Genomic DNA, 22,868 nt, shown 5'->3' with positions numbered 1-22,868 from the left:
TAGGTAAAAGAGGAGATGCTTAAACTCTGCATACAGATTACTGTTAGGTACTTTACACCAGAGCCACATACATGGGTCACATGGTCCTACGAAGTCAAAGATGGTTTAGCCCTTAGCTAGTCAAGGGGATGCACCACCTATACAAGGCATATGGAACAGTTTTTCTCGGTTTGCCTTCTTCATCCGCGACAATGTCACAGAGCTCTCATCTTGCTTCTTCCCCCAGAGTACAAACTCTCTCCCTCTCTTCCCTCTGCTGTGACTCTGTGCACACAGTCACTACATAGCCTTGTCTAGAGAATTGCACCCATCAGCAGGTGGGTCTTAAAGCCACAATGAGAAACCACCATCCATTCTCCTTCGGGGTGGGACCAACAACATCTCAAATAAATCATTACCTTCTCTAGTGCTACCTCCAGGGAAGGAGAACGAGTGCCACAGATGGCGGGACTGTTTTTTCCCCTTCAATGTAATTATAATTAGAAAAGTGACTAAGATGCACTGGGGGACTGAAATTTTTTAAGTTTCAAAAGTGAATGCTTTAAAAGTAATTTTATACTAACAGCATTATAAGCCTCTATAATACTCAGGAAACCAAAAATGTCTCCCATAAATTATCTCATCACAATATCTTGTTCTGTGAAGTCATGGTAAATATGATGTTTATGTTGTAAGTGGGAAAGATGAGCCACAGAGTGATTAAGTGAATCGTTCAAGGGAACGTACAACACTAATGGCAAAGCCAGGATGAGACTGGGAGCCACCTAACTTTGGGGCCAGAGCTTTTTTCAGAGAAAAAGTTGGGGGGAGGGATCAAAGATGATTTCATTGTTGTCATCACTCAGTTATCTAACTGACTCAATCAAAAGCATCACATGAGTATGACCACATCACGAAGGCAGCACCAAATGTCCAGGGCCCAGCACAAAGTGGGTATTCAATAAGTATCTGTGGAGTGACTTACTGATACTATTTCTTGTGTTTAAAAAATTTAATTACACCCTGAATAACAGATGTCTCTAAGTCCCATTTCTTCCCCGACTCTGATTTATCCACATGATGCCACCAGATCAGTCTCCCTGAGACATTCTTCATGAAACTCTTCTGGTCAAAACATACTAATGGATAAATGATAGCTGTCCTAGCATCCAGATATCCACCACATGACCCGATGGCTACCTTATCTGCATCCAGGCTTTCTGTACTAGCCTGTTCAGTTCCCCAAACAGGACTTTTCACTGTGTGCTGTGAAAAGCATATGGGATCTGTACACCTGAGTCTGAATCTCAGCTCTAGTAAACTTCCAGCAAATCAAAACCTTTCTAAACTTCATGTTTTCTTCCAGTAAGACTGGACACTGGCAGTACATCCTTATCTAGTTCATTCATATCTAACTAACCTAATCTGAAGGTCAAAGGGATATTTCTTTAGCCAACATCACACAGTAAATCGCATAGCACCATCCAAATAGCATCTATCAGCGCCTCCCAATTTTAACGTGCAGAGTGTGACTCTGCAGGCCGGGATGAGACCTGAGATCCTGCTTTTCTAACAAGCTCTGGTGAGGTCAAGGCTGATGGTCTGGGCCACACTTCATGTAATAAGGGTCAAGGTTATTCCCTCTTCTATACTTTCTCCAATGTTATGTTTCTCCACCTGAAACGGCCTACCCACTTCTCTCTTAACCCAACCTTCAAAGTTCAGCTCGAGCTCAACCCTCTTTCTGAAGTTTCAACAAACCACTCTGGACCATGCTGACGTCTCTTTCTTAATGTCTAAAGCATTCAGTGGCTGTATTATTTACTGGGGAAATATTACTTTGTACCATTATTTAACAGTATAGATATAATTTTTTCTCTTCTAATGATTTGCCATCTCCTGAAGAAAAGAAAACCCTAATTTCTACTTCTATATCCTTTCAAGAAACCCAACACGCTACTGTGTACATAACAGGCTACAATATATTTGGTTAACTAATTCCTTGCATAATGGTGTGGCAAAGAAAATGATGATGGATTAAAAACCAGTAATTATGGGACCTAATCTTGGTTCCAACCACTAATTAAGACCTTAGACACATTATTTGACCTGCATCAGTTTCCCTCTCAATCTCCCAAATAAAATGGGAATGCCACCACCTGACCACCTTCCGTTATTTCAGTTTAATTTTTTAAAAATTGTAGTGAGTACCAACACTTTGCAACACAGAGTATTCTGAGCCTCAGGTGACAACAATGATGGGTAAGAAACAGCTGTTTCCTTCTTAGGCACATACATTCAAGTGTGGACAATATGTACAGAGCTATAAATACAAGGCAGATTTGGACAAATGCTCTATTAGCCAGAGTAGAAATGAAGTTAATGAGACAACAAAGAAAGCAGATGTGAATTCCAACTCGGGGAATAAGGAAAAGATTGCAAATGTGACACCTGAGCTAGGCAGTGAAAGACTGCTAGGGGTTTAATCAAAATAAAAATCAGGGAAGGAATTCTTAGGCCAAAGAAAGAGTCTGATCAGAGTCATGAGAGTAAAGAACCTATTTTTAGTGTTCTTTGAAGAAGTATTACTGGACAGGCTCAGCTTTTCCCAAACTTCAGTCATGTGAGTACCCCCTGCAAGAGTGTTACGCGCCCATTTGTTTTCTATTATTTACTTAATGGCCTGCTTTTAAATGGACTCAAATTTTTTAACTTAAGTAAATTTACAGAGAAATAAAATTGTGTATCAATACAAATATAACCAGCCAGATGGAACTATAAAAATACAATGTTCTGGGGCTTCCCTGGTGGCTCACTGGTTAGGAATCTGCCTGCCAATGCAGGGGACATGGGTTCGAACCCTGGTCCGGTAAGATCCCACATGCTGCGGAGCAACTAAGCCCGTAAGCCACAGCTACTGAACCTGCACTCTAGAGCCCGTGAGCCACAACTACTGAGCCTGTGCTCTAAAGCCCGAGAGCCACAACTACTGAGTGCATGTGCCACAACTACTGAAGCCCACGCTCGCCTGGAGCCCATGCTCTGCAACAAGAAAAGCCACCACAATGAGAAGCCTGCGCACCGCAAGAAGAGTAGCCCCCGCTCATCGCAACTAGAGAAAGCCCGCACGCAGCAATGAAGACCCAATGCAGCCAAAAATAAATAAATTAAATAAATAAATTTTTTAAAAATACAATGTTCTTCTACAGTACTAAGTGTTAGCTGGCACATTTTTATTTAAGGTGGGGCACAAGAGAGATTTTCTGGCAGGTTTTGGGGCCAGTGATTTTGTGCCTCACATCCCCCGTCATGTTTCTGCTGCCTCACCTTGTCGCTGCAACACAGCAGCTGGACCTGCTACTGATCTACGCTCCCCGGGATCCTCCTTTGGCTGCTCTGACTCCTGGGCCAAGTGTGTGTTTAGTTCCATGATGAAACAGATGTGCTTCATCAAGGTTGCAGGCAGTGAGAATGACACAGATTCCAGTCAATTCTGATGTGTTCCAGGCTGCCTTCCCTGCAGACTTCAAGCTCCAACAACAGACACAGAGACAACAGCCTTACAGGGACTGCCGAACTAGCTCCCACAATTATACATGGTCAAATCCTCATAACAAATTATTCACTGATTACATATATAATCACGTACGTATATACAGATACAGATACACGTATACATACAAACACATACATCTCCAGCCTAGAAGTTCTGCCTTCTGTTTCTCTGGTTGAACTATGCTGACACAACCTTAAACAAACATGGCAAAATATCAGCATTTGTTAAACCTAGAAGTAGGTACATGGGTGTTATTCTATGTATTTCATTTGAAATGTTTAATAACTTTAAAAAGTTTTAAAAGAAAATGAAAAGTAAGTACAATAAAAACATAATAATGTTATTCAACTCTAACTAGGTAATGTTTTCCACCGAAGTCTGAACTTTCCTTAATTCTGGTTCATTCCCTTTGTTAAAACAGAAATATTTGCAAATGTTTTGAGAAATACTAGCACCAAATGAGACTTTCTTCTTAGATAAACAAAAGGATTAAAGAAGAACTGAAAAGGGAATAACCCTCTCACTTTATGAGTTAATGTTATTTAATAACATTTCCATAGACCACCTAAATCTACCATGCGGGCCACTCCTCAGGAGGTCAGAAAATGCAGAAAGATAGAAGATCAGAAATAACTGATACAGAGTAATAAGGAATCAAGAACAAAGTGAGAGGATATACCTGGGAAGAGGGTAGAGATGTATCTTCCTCTTGATCTACAAGAATCCGCCTGCCAGTGCGAGGAACACAGATTCGAGCCCTGATCTGGGAAGATCCCACATGCCACAGAGCAACTAAGCCCGTGTGCCATAACTACTGAGCCTGCGCTCTAGAGCCCGCGAGCCACAACTACTGAGCCTGTGTGCTGCAACTGCTGAAGCCCGTGTGCCTAGAGCCCGTGCTCCACAAGAGGAGCCACCGCAATGAGAAGCCCGCGCACCGCAACAAAGAGTAGATCCCGATCACCGCAACTAGAGAAAGCCCATGCACAGTAACGAAGTCCCAACACAGCCAAAAATAAATAATAAATAAATTTATTTTTAAAGAAAGAGATTCATCCATGTGGCTGTGTGTAGACCTAGTTTGTTCATTTTAACTGTTATATGCTATAAAACTTATGTCAGATTTTAATTATCTAGTCCTTTTTTTTTAAAGATTTTTTTTTGATGTGGACCATTTTTAAAGTCTTTATTGAATTTGTTACAATATTGCTTCTATTTTATGTTTTGGTGTTTTGGCAAAGAGGCACGTGGGATCTTAGCTCCCTGACCAGGGATCAAACCCACACCCCCTGCATTGGAAGGCAAAGTCTTAACCACCTGACCACCAGGGAAGTCCCCAGTCCCTTTTTGAGCGTCATTTAGGTGGTTACTAATTTTTGTCATTACAAACAGTGCTGCAATAAACACCCTATACATATCTGCTTATGCACAAGTGATATTGTCATACATATACCTAGGAGTCCAATGCTGGTTGTAATTTTACTAGACAGTGCCAAATTGTTCTGTAAATGGGGTACTTTCTACTCATTTTCATCACACTTGTACTGTTAGACTATTTAATGTTTGCTATTCTAGTAAGTGTGAAATGATATTTCATAGTCATTTTAATATGCCTGTCCCAGATGACCACTGAAGGTAAACATCTTTTCATGTGTTGACTATTATAGTTCCCTCTTCTGCAAAATACCTGTTCAGTCATTCCACTTTCTAAAACACTGTGAAAAGATATTTATTGCGTGGATGATATGAATGCACTGGTAGTTCAAGGATCTGAAAAGTAAGGTTGGGTTTATTAAGAGTTTACATAATAATAATGCATTCCGAAATACCAGAGTACTGCATCTCAGCAGCATCACAATTCTGCTGGTGAAACGAATGTTTATTACAGGTTACATGTTCCTGTTGGTTAATGGATGTTTTAAATTCTGTGCAAATTATACCACAGCATATGATTCAAGATCCTGAGGAAAACGAAGGAGCCAGAGTCTCTGACTTAGAGCAAAGAAGTAGGAGCCATTCCACTTTATGTATAAACGGATCAAGAATTGTATTCAAACCTTCCTCCAAACAGTCTGGCAAATAAGCAAACACAAACACAAAATAGTGATAATGGCGTCAACTTTGAATCACGATTGGAAAATAGAAATGGTAATAAAGTAAATAGAATTATTCATGTTTAAATACCACAAATAACTTACCCAAAGGAGGGCATGTATATTTGAGTGGGTAAGAATTTTTCTAACTGCAAAATTATAAATCTTATTGCTTGTTCATAGGACAACCAGTTTTACAGAAGGCAATTTTTCTCCTCTTGCTTTCTTCTTAGGTACTGTAAAACCAAGTATCACTATTATCAGGTCACTTGCATCTTATCATGCTGACGAGAAATCTACAAAATCTGCATTTATTCTGTATGTATCTGAAAGTTGACCACTATGGAGATTCCAAAGATTGTGTTTGCAAGGCAAGTGAAGGTAGGTCTCCTAGGCAAAGGAAACGATACTGAGACAGTTGAGGAGCTACCTGATGATATCTATAATCCAAGAAAACAGTTAAAGACCTTTAGAGTTGGCTTGTAATGTGGTTTTGTCCTCTTAGTTTGAACTTGGATGTGTTTGAAGTAAAGGGAGTTAATATCATTTAAAAAATAATAATGATCCTAGAAGGAAGAAAACAAAAGAATCTGTAAGGTTTCTATCTCTGTCCCTCTAGTTTTGTGTTTCTCAGCTGGAGTTGCTCATCACCAAACCACAGATGCAGATAAGGCTCCTGCTGAGGCAGCCCCCTCTCCCTGGTGGTCCCTCTCCCTGGCAGTCCCAACTACAATGTGCAGGACTCCCCCTCTCTGTCAGGGCTGCTATACCATTGGTCTGTACACTTACTGGGCACTGGCAGACAAGTGCCTTGGTTTTAAAAAGCAAACATCAAGCTCCTTCCATTCAAGCCAACCAACTCTGAAAAAGGCTTGTTACTTCTTCCTGTTAGAGGAAGCAACCCCCAGAAGAATAATGAAAGCATCATGTTACAACTGTGTGAGGGGACCCTCTAGTACTCGCACTCTGCAGGCCAGCTCCCCTAGTCTAAATCATCTCCAACAACAGACATGATAGAGCAGCCTGTGGGGAACTCCACTCATATCCAGGAGAGCTTTGGGTGACCATAGGACCATTTGGATTATGTATCTCAATGGGGGTAGTTGAGTCCTCACAAACAGGTAACAGCTGTGAAGAATTCACTTCTGCTTGGACCTGGGCATCTACTCTTTTGGGATCCGCACAGCTACAGGGCACCTCCTCAGCCCACACCTACAAGTAAAGTCAGTCACTCATCCCCAGCACTCTAAGAGCTAGCTCTTCTATGGTGAATACTGACCACACATCAGGCAGGGTTCAGTGAACAGTCATGGTCATGGGCTTAGACCTCTTTGGTACCAAACTCTAACCAACTGGGTCAACCATAACAAAAAGTAAATGATGGAAATTTAACAGGTCCCAAACCCAGAACGGTGGCCTTTTTAGTGCCACACTCCACTCGAGACAAACTTATTCAAGGTCAGTGGATACCTGGCTAGGCAGGTGAGAACATAATGATACAGGAGACAGAGTGTAGGTGAGATTACTCAGAGAGGGAGTTATGTTCCTGAAATTCTTGGTTAGAATAGGAAAAGAATTTTCTCAAAGAGAAAATATCATAAATGAACCTCAGACATCATGATCACAATTCTATTCTCTCTGCATTAAATACTCTTTTGTGATTTAGCACAAATACTTTTTCCCCACAGGAAAGTGCATTTAAAGCCAAAACACACTTAAAGGAACCTCAGAATATCACATATTTGTGAACTGAGAACTTGTTTTGCTAGAGAAAGAAATGACTTCATCTGTCAGTGCATCATTTAAATGGTTCTTCTGGCTGGTTATGAAATCAACTGAACTTTCAAACATTTTAATGGAAAAGAGAATCGCTTAGTCAACCCTCACCTCCAACCCTCCCAGTCTTCCTGTTGAGCAGTTGATTTATGCAAGGTTTAAGCAACTGGTGGACTGGTGCTTATACCCATGACCACCCTGTCCTTCCCTCAGAATAACTATCATCACACGTTAATTGTAATTATTTAACTGCCTGCCTGCTTCATCCCACCCCCACTAGAATGTAAACTTCACAGGAAAGGGGCTTTGATTTATCTGACATTATAGCCCCTGATAAGCACATAGCAGGCACTCATTAAATATACGCTGAATGAAGGAATAAGTAAAATGGCCGACTGGCAGATACTAATAAAGGATCTGTGAACAAAATGCCTTTAGAATAAAAGAAGTAATTGACATCAAATGGGCCATTTAAGCTGGCAAAGGAGGAGGAACTTGCGTGGCGAAGTGTATCTGTAGCGACCTTGAGCATATGGAACCTACATTTTTAGGCTGGGACAGAAAGTTTTAACTCCTGTAAAACAGTTCCCTAAGTTCAACTTTGTGGGAAAACTTCTGGGGCCACGTGGCAATTCTCTGAAGCGTTTACAGGAAGAAACCTCGACAAAAATGTCCATCCTTGGAAACGGCTCCATGAGAGACAAGGCAAAAGAAGAAGAGTTGAGGAAAAGTGGAGACGCAAAGTACTTCCACCTCAGTGATGATCTCCATGTTCTGACTGAAGTGTTCCCCGCCCCCCCTACTCAGCAGAAGCCTATGCCCGGATGGGACATGCTCTGGAGGAAATCAGAAAGTTCCTCATTCCTGAGTATAATGATGAAATCAGGCAAGCACAGCTCCAGGAATTAACATATTTGAATGGTGGTCCAGAAAATGCAGATGTTACCAGTTGTTACCTTGCATACAAGAGGGGTACCAACCCCAGCAATAACCAGGGGAAGGGGAGGAGTCACAGCCCAGCCAGTGGGAGTCGGGGTACTGCGAGGGACACCGACTGCCAAGGGAGTCCTTTCCACCCGAGGGCCAGTGAGTCGGGGAAGAGGACTTCTCACTCCCAGAGCAAGAGGAGTCCCCCCCTACTGGGTACAGACCTCCACCACCGCCCCCAACACAAGAGACCTGTGGAGATTATGACTATGACGATGGATATGGCACTGCTTATGATGAACAGCGTTATGATTCCTATGATAACAGCTATAGCGCCCCAGCCCAAAGTGGTGCTGATTACTATGATTATGGACACCGATTCAGTGAAGAGACGTATGATTCCTAAGGGCCAGAGGAGTGGACTAACTCAAGACACAAGGCACCCTCAGCGAGGACAGCAAAGGGCGTCTACAGAGACCAGCCATACAGCAGGTACTGACTGTACTGTCTGATGTTGTGACATAGCCAGTCTCCATGAGTCCTGTATACTGTTCAAAGTAATTGTTTTCTATGAACAATCCCTTTTTAAATAAATCATAATGCTTAAAATCTGGAGAAAGCCAAAAAAGCAGTCTCTGAGAATTCTGTACAATGAAGTGATTCCATTTTACACCACACGTTGTAGATGGCACTATGAACTTTAAAAATTCTCAACCCAAGGGGACTCTCGGCAGAATGACCCAGCAGAACTTAAACCAGAAAGAAATAAACCCTATGCATTGAAAGCTCCTGGATAGGAAGGCTCCTCAAATCCAGGAAAAGATGGTAAGTAGATACCAGAACTGAAGGAGGCCTTCTAAATCAGCCCTTCTGTCAGCGGGTGATCAGGGCCCTCCCTCTCTGTGTTCCAGATTCCAAAGTGACAGCGCCACAGGTTAAAAATTCCCTTCCTATTCACAGCGTATTCCAGGTAACAACTGGATTTTTCATCTCTTACTAACCAGCTCGCTGGCTTAAGTACCCCCCCACGCAGTCCTTCCCCACTCGAGGTGAGAGAAGCATGGCGCCTAAGGGACGAGGATCCGAGGCTTGGGTTGACAGGCCGGCCGGCGACCTTGGGTTTCCGCGGCCCAGGCCAACGCGCGGCGCCTACTCCAGCGCCGCCCTCGCGCGGGGTGAAGGTGGAGGCGGGAGAGTCTCGCCACACCTCGGGGTTTGCAGAGGCTCGGCATCCGGGCCGGGCGCTGGGGAGTGAGGAGGGAGGTACGCCTCTCCCTGGGCGGCCAGGAAGCGGGGACGGGGGAGCCATACGAGCGGCGGGGGACTCACCTGCAGCAACACCGCCAGCAGGAAGCACAGGTACATCTGGTAGATGCCCATCTCGCCCACCGCCTGGAACGCCTCCTCCACCTCCATGGCCTGCCGCGCGCTCCGCCCCGGCCTAGCCGCCAGCGGGAGCCCGGCCCCGACCCGCCCTCCCGCCGCCCCCGCTCCGGCGCAGCCCTCCCCGGCCGGCCCGGCGCGCGAGCTCCACGGCGCCCGGCACCGGCTCGGCCCAGCCAGCGAGGAGCCGGGCGCGGCGTGCGAGCGTGGGCGGGGCGGCGGGAGGTGCGTCTGCGCGGGCGGGGTCGAGGGTCGGGGGCCGGGAGCCCGGGGCCCGCGCTGGCTTGCGGGTCCGGGGCGGGATGCCAGGTACCCGGGCCCCTGGGCTTCCTGTTAAAGATTTTTTTCTGAGAGGGATGGGTTTCTGCGCTGCTTAAAGCGAGAGGAAAGAGGAAGTGGGAAGTGGGCTCGGGCGTCGGCATCCTCTCTGATGGAGAAATACGGGAAGGGCAGCAGCGTCTAAGCCACAGCCGCTGCTTCGGGAACGGGGGACGCGATGACTGTTGGGAGACCCGGTGACTGCTAGCATAATCTGTCCTTTTGTACAAATCAGTTAAATGCGGGAAATGGGAATGGGTTCTAGATCCTTCGGAGAAGAGTGCTGTTCAACATTTCTTTCCATCCTGCTCTGTGCTAGCTATGTGGTCAGCCAACCAAATTCTTGCAAAACCGTGAGATACATTTGGTTATAGAAATATCCATGAGGTACGAAGGAAATACAGAAGATGAAAGATTAATTTGTGGGACAGGATGTGATGGCTGCCGAAGTGTTTGAAGGATAAACAGCAGTTTGAAGGGCTGGAAATGGAGAAATATGCAGCAGGACCTAGGGACGCTAGTCACTTGCCTTAAGCCTCATTTCTCCACCTCCTTAGATTGGTTTTAACAGCTGCATAGTATTCCATCGTCGAGGCCACGGCACCCAATACAATATTGAACAGAAGAGGTAACCAGCTAATGCTTTATCTAGCCTTTTACGTCTAAGAGAGCGAGATAGGTCTATAATTTTCTTGTTACTGTTCTTGTCTGGATTTGGCTGTGAGATTATAGTAGCTTAGTAAAATGAGTTGGAGGTATTTAGTAAAAACTCTTCTTTAAACCATCTGGACTTGGTTTGTTTTGCAGGGGGAGCCTCTTTATTACACAGATAGAGACATAGAGAGATTTATGTCACTTATTTTTATGGCTTTTGTTTTTTTTTTTTTTTTTTTTTTTTTTTTTTTTGTGGTACGCGGGCCTCTCACTGTTGTGGCCTGTCCCGCTGCAGAGCAACAGGCTCCGAACGCACAGGCTCAGAGTCCATGGCTCACGGGCCTAGCCGCTCCGCGGCATGTGGGATCTTCCTGGACCAGGGCACAAACCCGTGTCCCCTGCATCGGCAGGCGGACTCTCAACCACTGTGCCACCAGGGAAGCCCTTTATGGCTTTTTGTTCTTGAATTACTTTTACTTTTTTTTCTAGAAGTGTTACTATTTTATCTAGTTTTTCTGTTGTTTTTGGAATAAATTTGTTCATCTTGTTCTCTTGGGGTTTTTTAAATCATGCTCTAGCTGTATTTAGGCCCCATTTCTTATTCTGAATATTATTCATTTTTATTGTCCCATTCTTATCAGTCTTGCCAGAAGCTTGTCTACTTTATTATTTTTTGAAGAAACCAGTTTTTATTTTGTGATTTTTCTTTATGTCTTTGTTTTCTATTTTATGGAATATATGAACTATTTTCTTTCTTTACTTATTTTTGCTAGTATGTAATTCTTTTACTGCCTACATGACTTGAAAGTTTAGCTTTTTGCTTTCAATTTTCCTTTTATAAGAATAATTATACATAAGACTATGCATTTCTCTCTAGGTACTACTTTGCTGTATTCCACAAGTTTTGTCATGTGGTACTTACATTGTCTTTAGTTTTAAATATTCCATGACATTGTAATGTCCTCTCTACCCAAGGAGCTATTTGTTCTTTTTTTTTTTTAAGTTTTCAATTAAAGGTTGTTGCTATTTTTTAACCATCTTTTTATTGTTGATTACTAATTTAAATGCTTTGTGAACATAGATGATATTAAATCTTGGAAATTGAATTTTCTTGTGACCTAGTATGTGGTCATTTTAGAAAAGTGTACTGAATATATTGAAAATACTCTCCATTTGTTTGGGTGCAAGGTTTTTTATCTATTAGATCAACCTTGTTAATTTCATCAAAGTAGTCTTTATTACTACTAAATTTTACTTTGCTGGATGTATCAGTTTTTAGTAAACATGTCAAAATCTTACAAAATGATTATCATTTTTGAGTTTTTATCAAGTTCTCTTTTTATTTGTGAAAGTTTATGAAAGTACTAATTGTATCATTCCTTTTATCGTGATAAAATACCTTTTTTTTCTCTTAATGCTTTTTGTCTTAATTTTTATTTTGTCTAATGTTAACATTGCTGTGTCAGTTTTTTGTTGTTATTTTCCTTGTAATCCCTTTGTTTTCATCCTTTCAGCTTTGTTACATTCTAGACATGTTTATGGAAGGAGGGTTTATTTGTTTATCCAATTTTGTAGTCTCTGTCTTTTAACAGGTGAGTTAAACCCACTTATACTCATTGTGAATGATATATTTAGAATCATTTCTACTATTTTGTGTTTTATGTTTACCATCTTCTTTCTTTTTACTTCCTGGCCATCTGTTGAAGTCTTAAAGCCATTTTTATATGGTTCTTCTTTCTTCTATTTTTGGGAGCTACACATTGCACTGTTTTTTGTTTTATGTTTACCATCTTTTTTCTTTTTACTTCCTGGCCATCTATTGAAGTCTTAAAACCATTTTTATATGGTTCTTCTTTCTTCTATTTTTGGGAGCTACACATTGCACTATTATTGTTATTATTGTTGTTATTATTATTATTGTAGTAGTTACTCAACGTTTTAACATCCACATAACTGTACACTGTTCTACAATGTTGATAGTTACTTAATATATTTATTCTCTTTTCAAACTACACGAGATTCCAGAATGCTTTATCGGAGAAAACATAGGAGGACATAAAATGTTATGTTCTGAAAAGCTTTGTTAGGTGACTCAAGAAGTGACTATTGTGGTGCCAAAACACTGATGAACGAGACTAATGTGAAGTGTTTTAACAAAAAACTTTCACTGTTAAGGAAAATTGTCCTGCACTTGGAAATAATCAGAAAGCAAGAAGAGGACTGTATGTCCTTTCAATGTAATCATGAAGCATTATTCAACAAGCCCACCCCCAGCATTATTTAATTATTTAATTCAGTAGGAAAATTTACCAGTGTTTGACCTGGCTATTTGCTATGAATTAGAGTCTAGATACTATGCAGTTACATGTAAATTTGTAGATTTTCTTTTTGGTAGAGATGTAAATGATTATGTTTAATAGGAAAGATAATAATCTATTATTTCATTGCCCTGCAGAACATTAATTCATTTTATATATAATCTAGCAATCTTTTTTTCCTAGAAATAACCAGTTCTTCAAATGCTCTTAGAACCAGCTTTACCATCCTACTGCTTCCTTCATCAATTAAAATAAAATCATTGACATGGGTTCATTCTGTATAGGTAAGAGAGTCATATTTTTAACTTTCGAAATTTTCCTTTGATATTATGATGCGTGAGAGTGAAAAAATTATACATCCATGTTTTATGATATATAGCTAAATAAATGAAGTGTTAAGTAAAAGTTGGGTTATTTCATCTTACTCGCTAAAAGTTTATGTATTTTAAGTGGGTCAGAAACTTTTCTACATATTTCGTGTTAATTCACATTGTGTTGGAACATATATCCTAAAAGCAGTTGGTTATTGTGAGAACAGAAAATACAACCCTGGGAGTGTCAGAAATGAGGTCTGTGGATTGATAGAGTCCAGGTATGCAGTGCTAAGGAGCTTCAACTTTTTCCTGCAGGTGATGGGGACCACTGAAGTGTTTTTTAAGATTGAGCGGTATGATTTTTAAAAGATGATTTGGCAGCAGTGGAAAATGCACATAACACCAGTTGAGACACTGTTGTAAGGGCCCAGGCAGGACCCAGTGAAGGTCTGAGAGCTTAAACCAGGACAGTGGTAATAGGGATTGAGAAGTGAAGTCAAATTTAAGGTAAAATCTGCAAAAATTGACAGTGATTCATTTTGCAGAAGCATATGAGAGAGAAATCAGCAATGATTCCTATGTTTCTGGCTTCAACAACTGGGAAAATGGAGGTAGTACTATTTTTTTTATATATATATAAATTTATTTATTTATTTTTGGCTGCATTGGGTCTTCGTTGCCTGTGCACAGGCTTTTTCTCTAGTTGCGGCGAGCGGGGGCTGCTGTTCGTTGAGGTGCGCAGGCTTCTCATTGCGGTGGCTTCTCTTGTCGCAGACCATGGGCTCTAGGCACACAGGCTTCAGTAGTTGTGTCACGCGGGCTTCGTAGTTGTGGCTCTCGGGCTCTAGAGCACAGGCTCAGTAGTTGTGGCGCACGGGCTAAGTTGCTCCGCGGCATGTGGGATCTTCCCGGACCAGGGCTCGAACCCGTGTCCCCTGCATTGGTAGGCGGATTCCTAACCACTGCACCACCAAGGAAGCCCGGAGGTAGTACTGTTAACTGAGGTAGGGAACACAGAAGGTAGAGTAGGTTGGTGGTGGTAGGTTGAAGGACCTGAGATAGGAATGGTGGGACCTAGAGGCATTGCTCTTTTAAATGGTCGTTGCCCCTTTAAGATCCTGCCCTTCCCCCCCCCCCTTAACCCACCCAGGCCCCTGCTGGATTTCCTTGCCCTCATTTACAGTCCGTGCCAGAGCTTCTGAGCATGTGCTGAAGGAAGAGCAGGACTAATTAAAGCTCTCCTGAGGCTCAAGGTATTGCATCTGTGGCTCTTAGCAAAGAGTTCCATTTTGAGAGCATATTTTCCCCATCTGACCATTCTTTACTCATTTTTCTTTTCCTTAAGTCCTTTCCTACTATAATTTTATAGTACTTGTATTTCTTTTTATAACTCAGAAGTAATGAACATCTGGGGTTTTTTTAAATAATAAACAATTAAAATAATGTTTAAAATAGTGTGTCTATCAAATATACACTTGGGATATGAGAGGAAGAAAGGTTCACTTTATCTGGTAAATTACATAAAGCCTTGAAGCAAATATACTCAATTATTGTCATCTTCTTTCTTTTGTTGTAAAACCTCCACACTTAACCACAGTGTCATGCCTTTTGCTTCACTGGTAATTTGGTGTCCCGGAAGGCTACCGAAATTTGGTATGCAAGATAATAGAATTCATGTGTGTTAAGTGTTGTTTCAAATCCGTGGAAATCAGTGTTGTATACCAGCCTAAATGTATCCAGAGTTAGTCTTTTTAAAAAATCTAAAGAACGTTTTTCCTTCTGCATAAACCTTCATGCTGAGCTAACTCTTTATTGTTAGTATGTCACAGCAACATGCCTTAATAAAGACAGCCAAAGTCCAAATACCTCTGTCAACATTAAGTTGATATAAACACAGCAAATGTGATGGGAGTGACCAGATCACGAGGAAGCCAGATTTTGAGGACAGATGTCTGGGAGGAAGGAGCAAGAAGACAAAGGGAGGAAAAGCAAAATGAAAATGGAATTAGCGGTGAGATGGACGTGTCTCTGTGTTCTGGCCTCCCAAACCAACAACTATCATTCAAAAACCATCTGTAAGTGGGTGAAAGCATATACTAAATTAGATCTAAATCTGATATGGAGGAATTGGCCATTTCCATGTCTCAAACCTTAGCAATAAAAGAGTATGAATAGAGTTAGGTCTAAAGTTCTATTTTTAGGTTACAGCAGAAAGAGATGAAATATGAGGGAAATTGGCCATTAATTATGTTTGAATTTAGATCATAGAGTGTTTTGCTTGCTAAGAGGCCAGTTTTACATGCTGTCCCAAGAGGCGCTGAGCTTAGAGAATGGGACATTCATTTAATTCAACAGATTCATTCCTGAGTGCCCAACTTTAATGAAAACGTCGGGGTTGTTGCTATTAACTGCCGCTATGCTGTTGCTATTTCTTATGCAGGGAAGTTTTACAAGTAGGGAATACAGACTGAAATGATGCATTTACCATACTCATGGACATCTATCATTTGAGGCTCTAATTCAGTAGGATGGATAAAAATTTGCCAAATGCCCCAAAGTTGCCCAGGATTAAAATCTGGGTGCTATTGGAATTGCCTGAACCACTTGAGTTGGTTAAGTATTGCGCAAACATGATGATAACCTGCATATCAAGAGTCTTAACCCCAACTGGGCTTTCTAAATTAAAACCAGCAATTTACATTGCCTTCAGAAAGTAGGAAGCCAAAGTAGATTTCAGAGGATCAAGTTTGATCCACTGGATCTACTCAGTCTCAGAAAGGAGAAGTCACCAATCCCGAAACCATTCTGAAAATCGTTATGTATGAGAATTCATTCAACAAATGCGTCCTGGGCATATTATTCTAGGTGTGAGGAGTACAGGGTTAAACCAGCAAAGCCTCTCCTCTCGCTAGTGGCGCTTGCCTTCCAGTGAAGACTTTCTTCTTGGCTGCAGTACTGGATGGGGTGGTAGGGGTGAGAGCCAGGAAGAGGAAGAGGAGGAGGAGTTGTCGACTCTGGAAATTGCACACTTGCTCTACTATCTGATCATGAAATGGGCTCCAAATTAAAACATAACAATGTGGCTAAGTAGATTAGAAAGAAGGATGGTATCCATTATGTCTTCTTCAGTCTGAAGGCTCTTGTCCCTATGTTTATCTGCCTTAAGAAGAATTAGCCAGATCTTGTTATCTCCCTATAGTAGTGAGAGTCACTTAGTAGAAGGTTACATGAGCGCACAAATTCACATGATTTTCAGAACCAAGTTAATCCTTAGTTTACTGGCATCCAGCTATTTGAGCCAGAAGATCATATTGCATCTTAAATGATATAAACTCATCTTCATCGGTTTTCATATGAATGAGCAGAGTATCTTATTCTCAGCCAAACAGCAAATCAAATCCTCCTGTCAATTATCTGTTTCAGTGCAAGATTTTGAATAGTCTGTTTTATTTGCCCCTCCTACCAGGCCTGAGATTCTTCTTTCACCTTTTTCTAATAAAGACATTTTTAAATTGAATTATAGTTGATTTACAATCTTATGTTAGTTTCAGGTGTACAGCAAAATGATTTAGTTTTACATATATATGTATATATACATGTATACTTTTCCAGATTATTTTCCACTATAGATTATTACAAGATATTGAATATAGTTCCCTGGGCTATATAGTAGGTCCTTGTCGTTTATCTATTTTATATTTGGTAGTGTGTATCTGTTAATCCCAAATTCCTAATGTATCCCTCCCCAACTCCTTTTCTACTTTGGTAACCATATATTTGTTTTCTATGTCTGCGAGTCTTATTCTGTTTTGTAAATAAGTTCATTTGTGTTGTATTTTAGATTCCACATATAAGCAATATCATATGGTATTTGTCTTTCTCTGCCTGACTTCTCTTAGTATGATAGGTCCATCCATGTTGCTGCAAATGGCAGTATTTCATTCATTTTCCTTCACCTTTTTTTTGTCACAGGACCTTGTGCAAACCCAATGAAGTTAATGTTTTTTAAAAAGAAATTATTTTATTTATTTATTTTTGGTTGCAGTGGGTCTTCATTGCTGCGCGTGGGCTTTCTCTAGTTGCAGAGAACGGGGGCTACTCTTCATTGCAGTGCGCAAGCTTCTCATTGCAGTGGCTTCTCTTGTTGCGGAGCACGGGCTCTAGGCGTGCAGGCTTCAGTAGTTGTGGAGCACAGGCTTAGTTGCTCCACATTGTGTGGGATCTTCCCCGACCAGGGCTCGAACCTGTGTCCCCTGCATTGGCAGGCGGATTCTTAACCACTGTGCCACCAGGAAACCCGAAGTTAATGGTTTTTCCTCAGGACAGTGAGGGTAGTGGAGAGGGTGCACTCATACACACACACATTTTGAATGCCATTTTTCAGAAATCACTGAGCCCACCCTCCTACATTATAAAAATGTTAAATTTAGGCTACGGGAGGTTAGATAATAGGTTTAAGATGATTCAGGGACATACTGCAAGTCACACAATTAGTTAGCACAGCAGTAACTAAAACCAAGTTCTCAAAAGTTTGTGAGTTGTTTTTTGTTTTTGTTTTGTCTTGTTTGTTTGTTTTTACTAACAGATTCCACTCTCTGGTACAGGCCCCATCTCTGAACCATTTTTTCTTATCTGGAAATATTAATATAGAACAATATTATCTTTGTAACACATTTACACTCTGATTCCTTTGTAAACAGAGTAAATGTCCCCAGATCCACGATTTTAAGGTTGGGACTTTAGCTCAATAGGGGCCCTCCCTCCCTAATAACTCAGCGACATGACTGCAATCGCAAACACGTGCTGAAGGCTTTCTCATCTGTTGTGTTTGAAGCCAGAGAATGGAATAGCATTGTAGCTTTCCTTTGTGGATTATTCCTTACTCAACAGCCATTCTGCTTTTGACCTGAAAAACTGGGCCACAGAGATCTTGCACCATCAGGCTTCTTTCTTATTGGGCTGTGAAAGTCTAACATATGGCTAATTACAATTTACACCTCCTTAAGTGCTCCAACAATCTGCTAAAGGATGTTTTGTCTCTGGTTTAGTGTTCAGAGCACTTTTTGCAGACAAAGCAGTAAACAGTTCCTTTGGAGGTGCTTTTTTTTTTTTTTTTTGCGTTATGCGGGCCTCTCACTGTTGTGGCCTCTCCCATTTGCGGAGCACAGGTTCCGGACGCGCAGGCTCAGCGGCCATGGCTCACGGGCCCAGCCGCTCCGCGGCATGTGGGATCTTCCCGAAACGGGGCACGAACCCGCGTCTCCTGCATCGGCAGGCGGACTCTCAAGCACTGCGCCACCAGGGAAGCCCCATACTTGGTCCTTTTTTATGGCTGAATAATATCCCATTGTATGCATAATGGTTAATTTTATGTGCCCACTTGGCTGGGCCACAGTACCCAGGTATTTGGTCAAACATTATTCTATATGTTTCTGGAGGAATTTTTAAAATGAGATTGACATCTAAATCAGTAGACTTTGAATAAAGCAGATTATCCTTTATAATGTACGTAGGCCTCATCCAACTAGTTAATGGCCTTAACAGAAAAAGCTCACTTCCCCAAGCAAGAAGAAATTATGCCAGCAGACTGCTTTTGGACTCAAACTGTAACTCTTCCCTGGGTCTCCAGTCTGCCTGCCTATGCTGCAGATTTTGAATTTGCCAAGCCTTCACAAATTTGTGAGAAAATTCTTTAAACCCGCGTCTCCTGCATCGGCAGGCGGACTCTCAAGCACTGCGCCACCAGGGAAGCCCCTGGAGGTGCTTTTTAATTTCAGATGATGATGGAAGATGATGATCTTCTGTCTGGGTTCTTAATGATGTATTCTCGGCCTGGTCTGTTATATGACGGTGTTCCTAATGATGTGTCATTGCCATTTACAGCATCCTGGTGACCAGCTTGCCTTTTCCTCAGCATCTTCTTCCCATGGTCAAGACATGAGACAGGTCCATTGAGGATAAAATGAAGAACTAAAGTAAGTGAAAGAAGATGAGATTTTAGGAGCAAAATGTCTATGTCATAAAATAAATTAATATAACTCATAATAAAGATATTTGATCAAAGATACCTGAGTCATTTTGTGTTTATGTTTTTATTTTTGTCATTGCTCTTTTCAGCTGTGTATGTGTTTATGAGATAAATACATGCTCTGTTGCAAGGAGGTGGGTGCTTCTTGAAGTAACATATAATGGAAAGTTATTGCTTCAGACTAAAAATTTAGTTTTAGTTTGTTGGATGTCAAAATACAAGCTGATAACGAGAAATCACTTAAGCAGAGAAGTTTTCTATTCAGTGAAGTGGTTTGCACAGGGAGAAGATGTGCTGATGGAGATGTTTTATTTGAAGCTGGATATAGAAGGTAAGGATGGATTTAGTCCTGGGGCTCTCTTCTGGCCCTGCCAGCAGGTGACCAGCTGGCACCAAATATAAGCATGACAGCTTGGTGCAGTCAACTGAGACCCACATTTCTATTTTCCTTCATCCAGGGAATAGCTAAAAACACGACTTCTACTTCCCTTACTGGCATGGGGCTGTGCAGAAATAAATAAGTTTTCAGTTAAATGAGTGTAAATAAAAATATGCCCTGTCATTTATAATTTTAAAGTTTAAGGTTTGTAGTAGTGCTTTAGAACTGAAGTGATCTATGAACTAAAGTAATGTGAGCTCCCATGAGTTCTTGACCATATGAACAATCTTGGAAAAGCTGATAATATGGGAGATTTCAAATTTGAAAATTCAGCTTTGAGATCAATGTTTATGGGATGAATATCCTTAGGGGAAACCTATACCTCCTTAATGGGGAGCTAGGTGAGAAGATCTGGACTTTCTCCTGTTACCTTAAATTGCTGATGTGCCCAAGACTCAACATAGCTCTGATAAAGATGCTCACAAATATACCAGATGAGCTCCTGAACTTTAATATTTTCCTTTTAATTAATATTTCTTTTAACTTTAAGGATACCTTTAAAAGTACTCTTAAAGCTCCCAAAGGATGGTTAAAAGACAATGTGGCCAGCATTTATGAGAGTTCTGCCACAATAAGGCTCAGGACTGTTAGACCTTAGGTCAGAGGGACCAGTAGTCAGGTGGACCCGAGACACCAGCCTATTCAGGAGAACACACAACCTGGTCATCGCTGCAGCTCTAGTCTGTTCTGTGCTCATCTGCTCTGTGCTCAGAGACAAGGAAGTCTTGTACTTTCTACAAACAATGTCAATTCAGGGCAAAAGTGCATCTGGAATTCTATCAAAATCACACCTCCCTCCCTCCTTCCCCAGCACCTATCAAGGTCACTTTAAACTTTCTTTAAAAATTACATATGATATAGTCCCCAAGGCAATTTTAAAATACTTCCATACAAGGAAACAAAAGTACAAAGTTATAGAAAAATAAAATCTTTTGCAAAAAAGAGGCTGCAGGGCAGGTTATAGGTTTTTTTGGTGGGGGGGTGGTGCTTACTGAAAAAGAAATCTTGATATGATTGCTTATATTTTCTTTTTTATATCTTCACTTCTCATTGTAGTCATATTTTCCCCAACACATGGCCATATTTCTAATAACTATTTTGAAGTCTTTGTCTGCTAATCTGCTCATTCTCTTATCTCTTCCTTTCTGGGTTTGTTTCTATTGATTGATTTTTCTCCTGATTGTAAGTCCCAAATCCTTGCTTCTTAAATATAGTGATTTTTAATTTGGGGGGAGGTTTTAAAGATGGAAGTATAGTTGATTTGCAATGTTTCAGGTGTACAGCAAAGTGATTCAGTTATGTGTATATATGTTATATATATATACTCTTTTTCATATTCTTTTCAACTATAGGTTATTATAAGATATTGGCTATAGTTCCCTGTGCTATACAGTAGGTTCTTGTTGTTTATCTATTTTATATATAGCAGTGTGTATCTGTTAATCCCAAATTCCCAGTTTATCTCTCCCCACCCCTTTCCCTTTTGGTAATGATGAGTTTGTTTTCTATGTCTGTGAGTCTATTTCTGTTTTGTAAATTAGTTCATTTGTATCATTTTTTTTAGATTTCACATATAAGTGATACCATATGGTATTTGTCTTTGTCTGACTTACTTCACTTAGTATGATAATGTCTAGGTCCATGCATATTGCTGCAAATGGCATTATTTCATTCATTTTTATGGCTGAGTAGTATTCCACTATATATATATTCTATTATATATATATATATTCCATTATAAATATATATACACATATATACCACTTCTTTATCCAGTCATCTGTTGATGGACACTTAAGTTGCTTCCACGTCTTGGCACTTGTAAACAGTGCTGCTATGAACATTGGGGTGCGTGTAAATGATTTTTTATTGGATTCTATAAATTGTGAAGTTTTGTTATTGACCACTGGATGTTGTTGTCCTAGTTAAAGCTTGTTAGCCTTTGTCCTAGCAGGCAGTTTATTTATTTGTGCATTAGCTTGACCTTTTGAAGCTTTTTCTTAAGCTTTGTTGGAGTGGGTTTGGAGCAGCCCCTACTGCAGGGCTAATTTAGGCCTCCTGCAAGGGCATGACTCTTCTGAAGTGTCTAGTGACTGCCCCACATGTTCATGGTAGACTCTTCACACCAATTTGGCTTTTGCTTTTTCCATACCCTAGAATCACTCTTTCTGGGATCACCAAGGACTTTTTAGTCCAGAGGATACTTTTCAGTTTTCATCTTACTTGACTGAACAACAGTAGCATTTAATATTGTTCACCACTCCCACCTTTAAAGACTTTCTTCTTGAGACTTTTGTTTCATGCCATTCTTGTTTTCCTCTTACCTCCATGGATATTTTGCCAGTTCTCCTTCTACCCAATCTTTGAATATTCCTCAGACTTTTTCCAAAGCCCTCTTCTTATTTTACTCCACACTCTTTTCTCTTTCTCCAGGGGAATCTCATGGTGTCCCAAAGCTTCCACTACCTTCTATTTTACACTGAAAAAACCATGTGTGTGTGTGTGTGTGTGTGTGTATTTTCTCAACCCCAGATGTTTTCCAAGCTTCAGACTCCCCCATTACCAATCACTTCTTCAATATCTCATCTTGAATATTTCAAACACATCATGTTCTAAAGTGACCACATGATTCCAGCCCACTGCCCTGCACCTGCTCCTCTCCCAAGTTTCCTGTCTCGTTGAAAGGCACCATCCAGTTTCTAATGCAAAAAAAAATCTACAAGTCATTCTTGAAGCTTCGCTCTCAGTGTATATGAATCATTAAATACAATCATTTTTTTCCTTCTAAATATCTCTTGAACCTGTCCCCGAGATCCAACAAGAAACTATTGGTCCTACATACCGAGCATGATTCTAGAGCAGAAGAGAGACATGTGACCAAGGATGTGTCAGTGGATTTCAGAGTAGAACACAATCAAGGAGACAAGATTGTTCCCCCGACACCCACTTTGTACAAGATCTCAGCATACCTTCTTCCCCAAATCCAGATACATACCAAGGAAGAAGTGGAGAAACCACCCCGCCCCCCCCCGCCCCGCAAATTGACCGAAGTCAAATTTACAAATTCCAGAAGAATGTGGCTT

At 41.0% G+C, this 22,868-nt stretch overlaps 1 protein-coding gene across 1 annotated transcript in view; it reads right to left on the bottom strand.

Moving 5' to 3' along the window:
* The window catches only part of SLC22A15 (solute carrier family 22 member 15), a 79,134-nt gene extending 69,387 nt beyond the window's left edge, over positions 1-9,747 (bottom strand). The window contains exon 1 of the mRNA XM_007452634.1: positions 9,661-9,747. Within this exon, the coding sequence (XP_007452696.1) occupies positions 9,661-9,747 (87 nt within the window). The remainder of the gene's footprint in view (positions 1-9,660) is intronic.
* Between the last annotated feature and the right edge of the window lie 13,121 nt (positions 9,748-22,868).

The sequence above is a fragment of the Lipotes vexillifer genome, unplaced genomic scaffold (assembly GCF_000442215.2).
Source record: "Lipotes vexillifer unplaced genomic scaffold, Lipotes_vexillifer_v1.1 scaffold1343, whole genome shotgun sequence".
Classification (NCBI taxonomy): Eukaryota; Metazoa; Chordata; class Mammalia; order Artiodactyla; family Lipotidae; genus Lipotes; species Lipotes vexillifer.
This window is presented reverse-complemented; position numbering and strand designations above follow the sequence as displayed.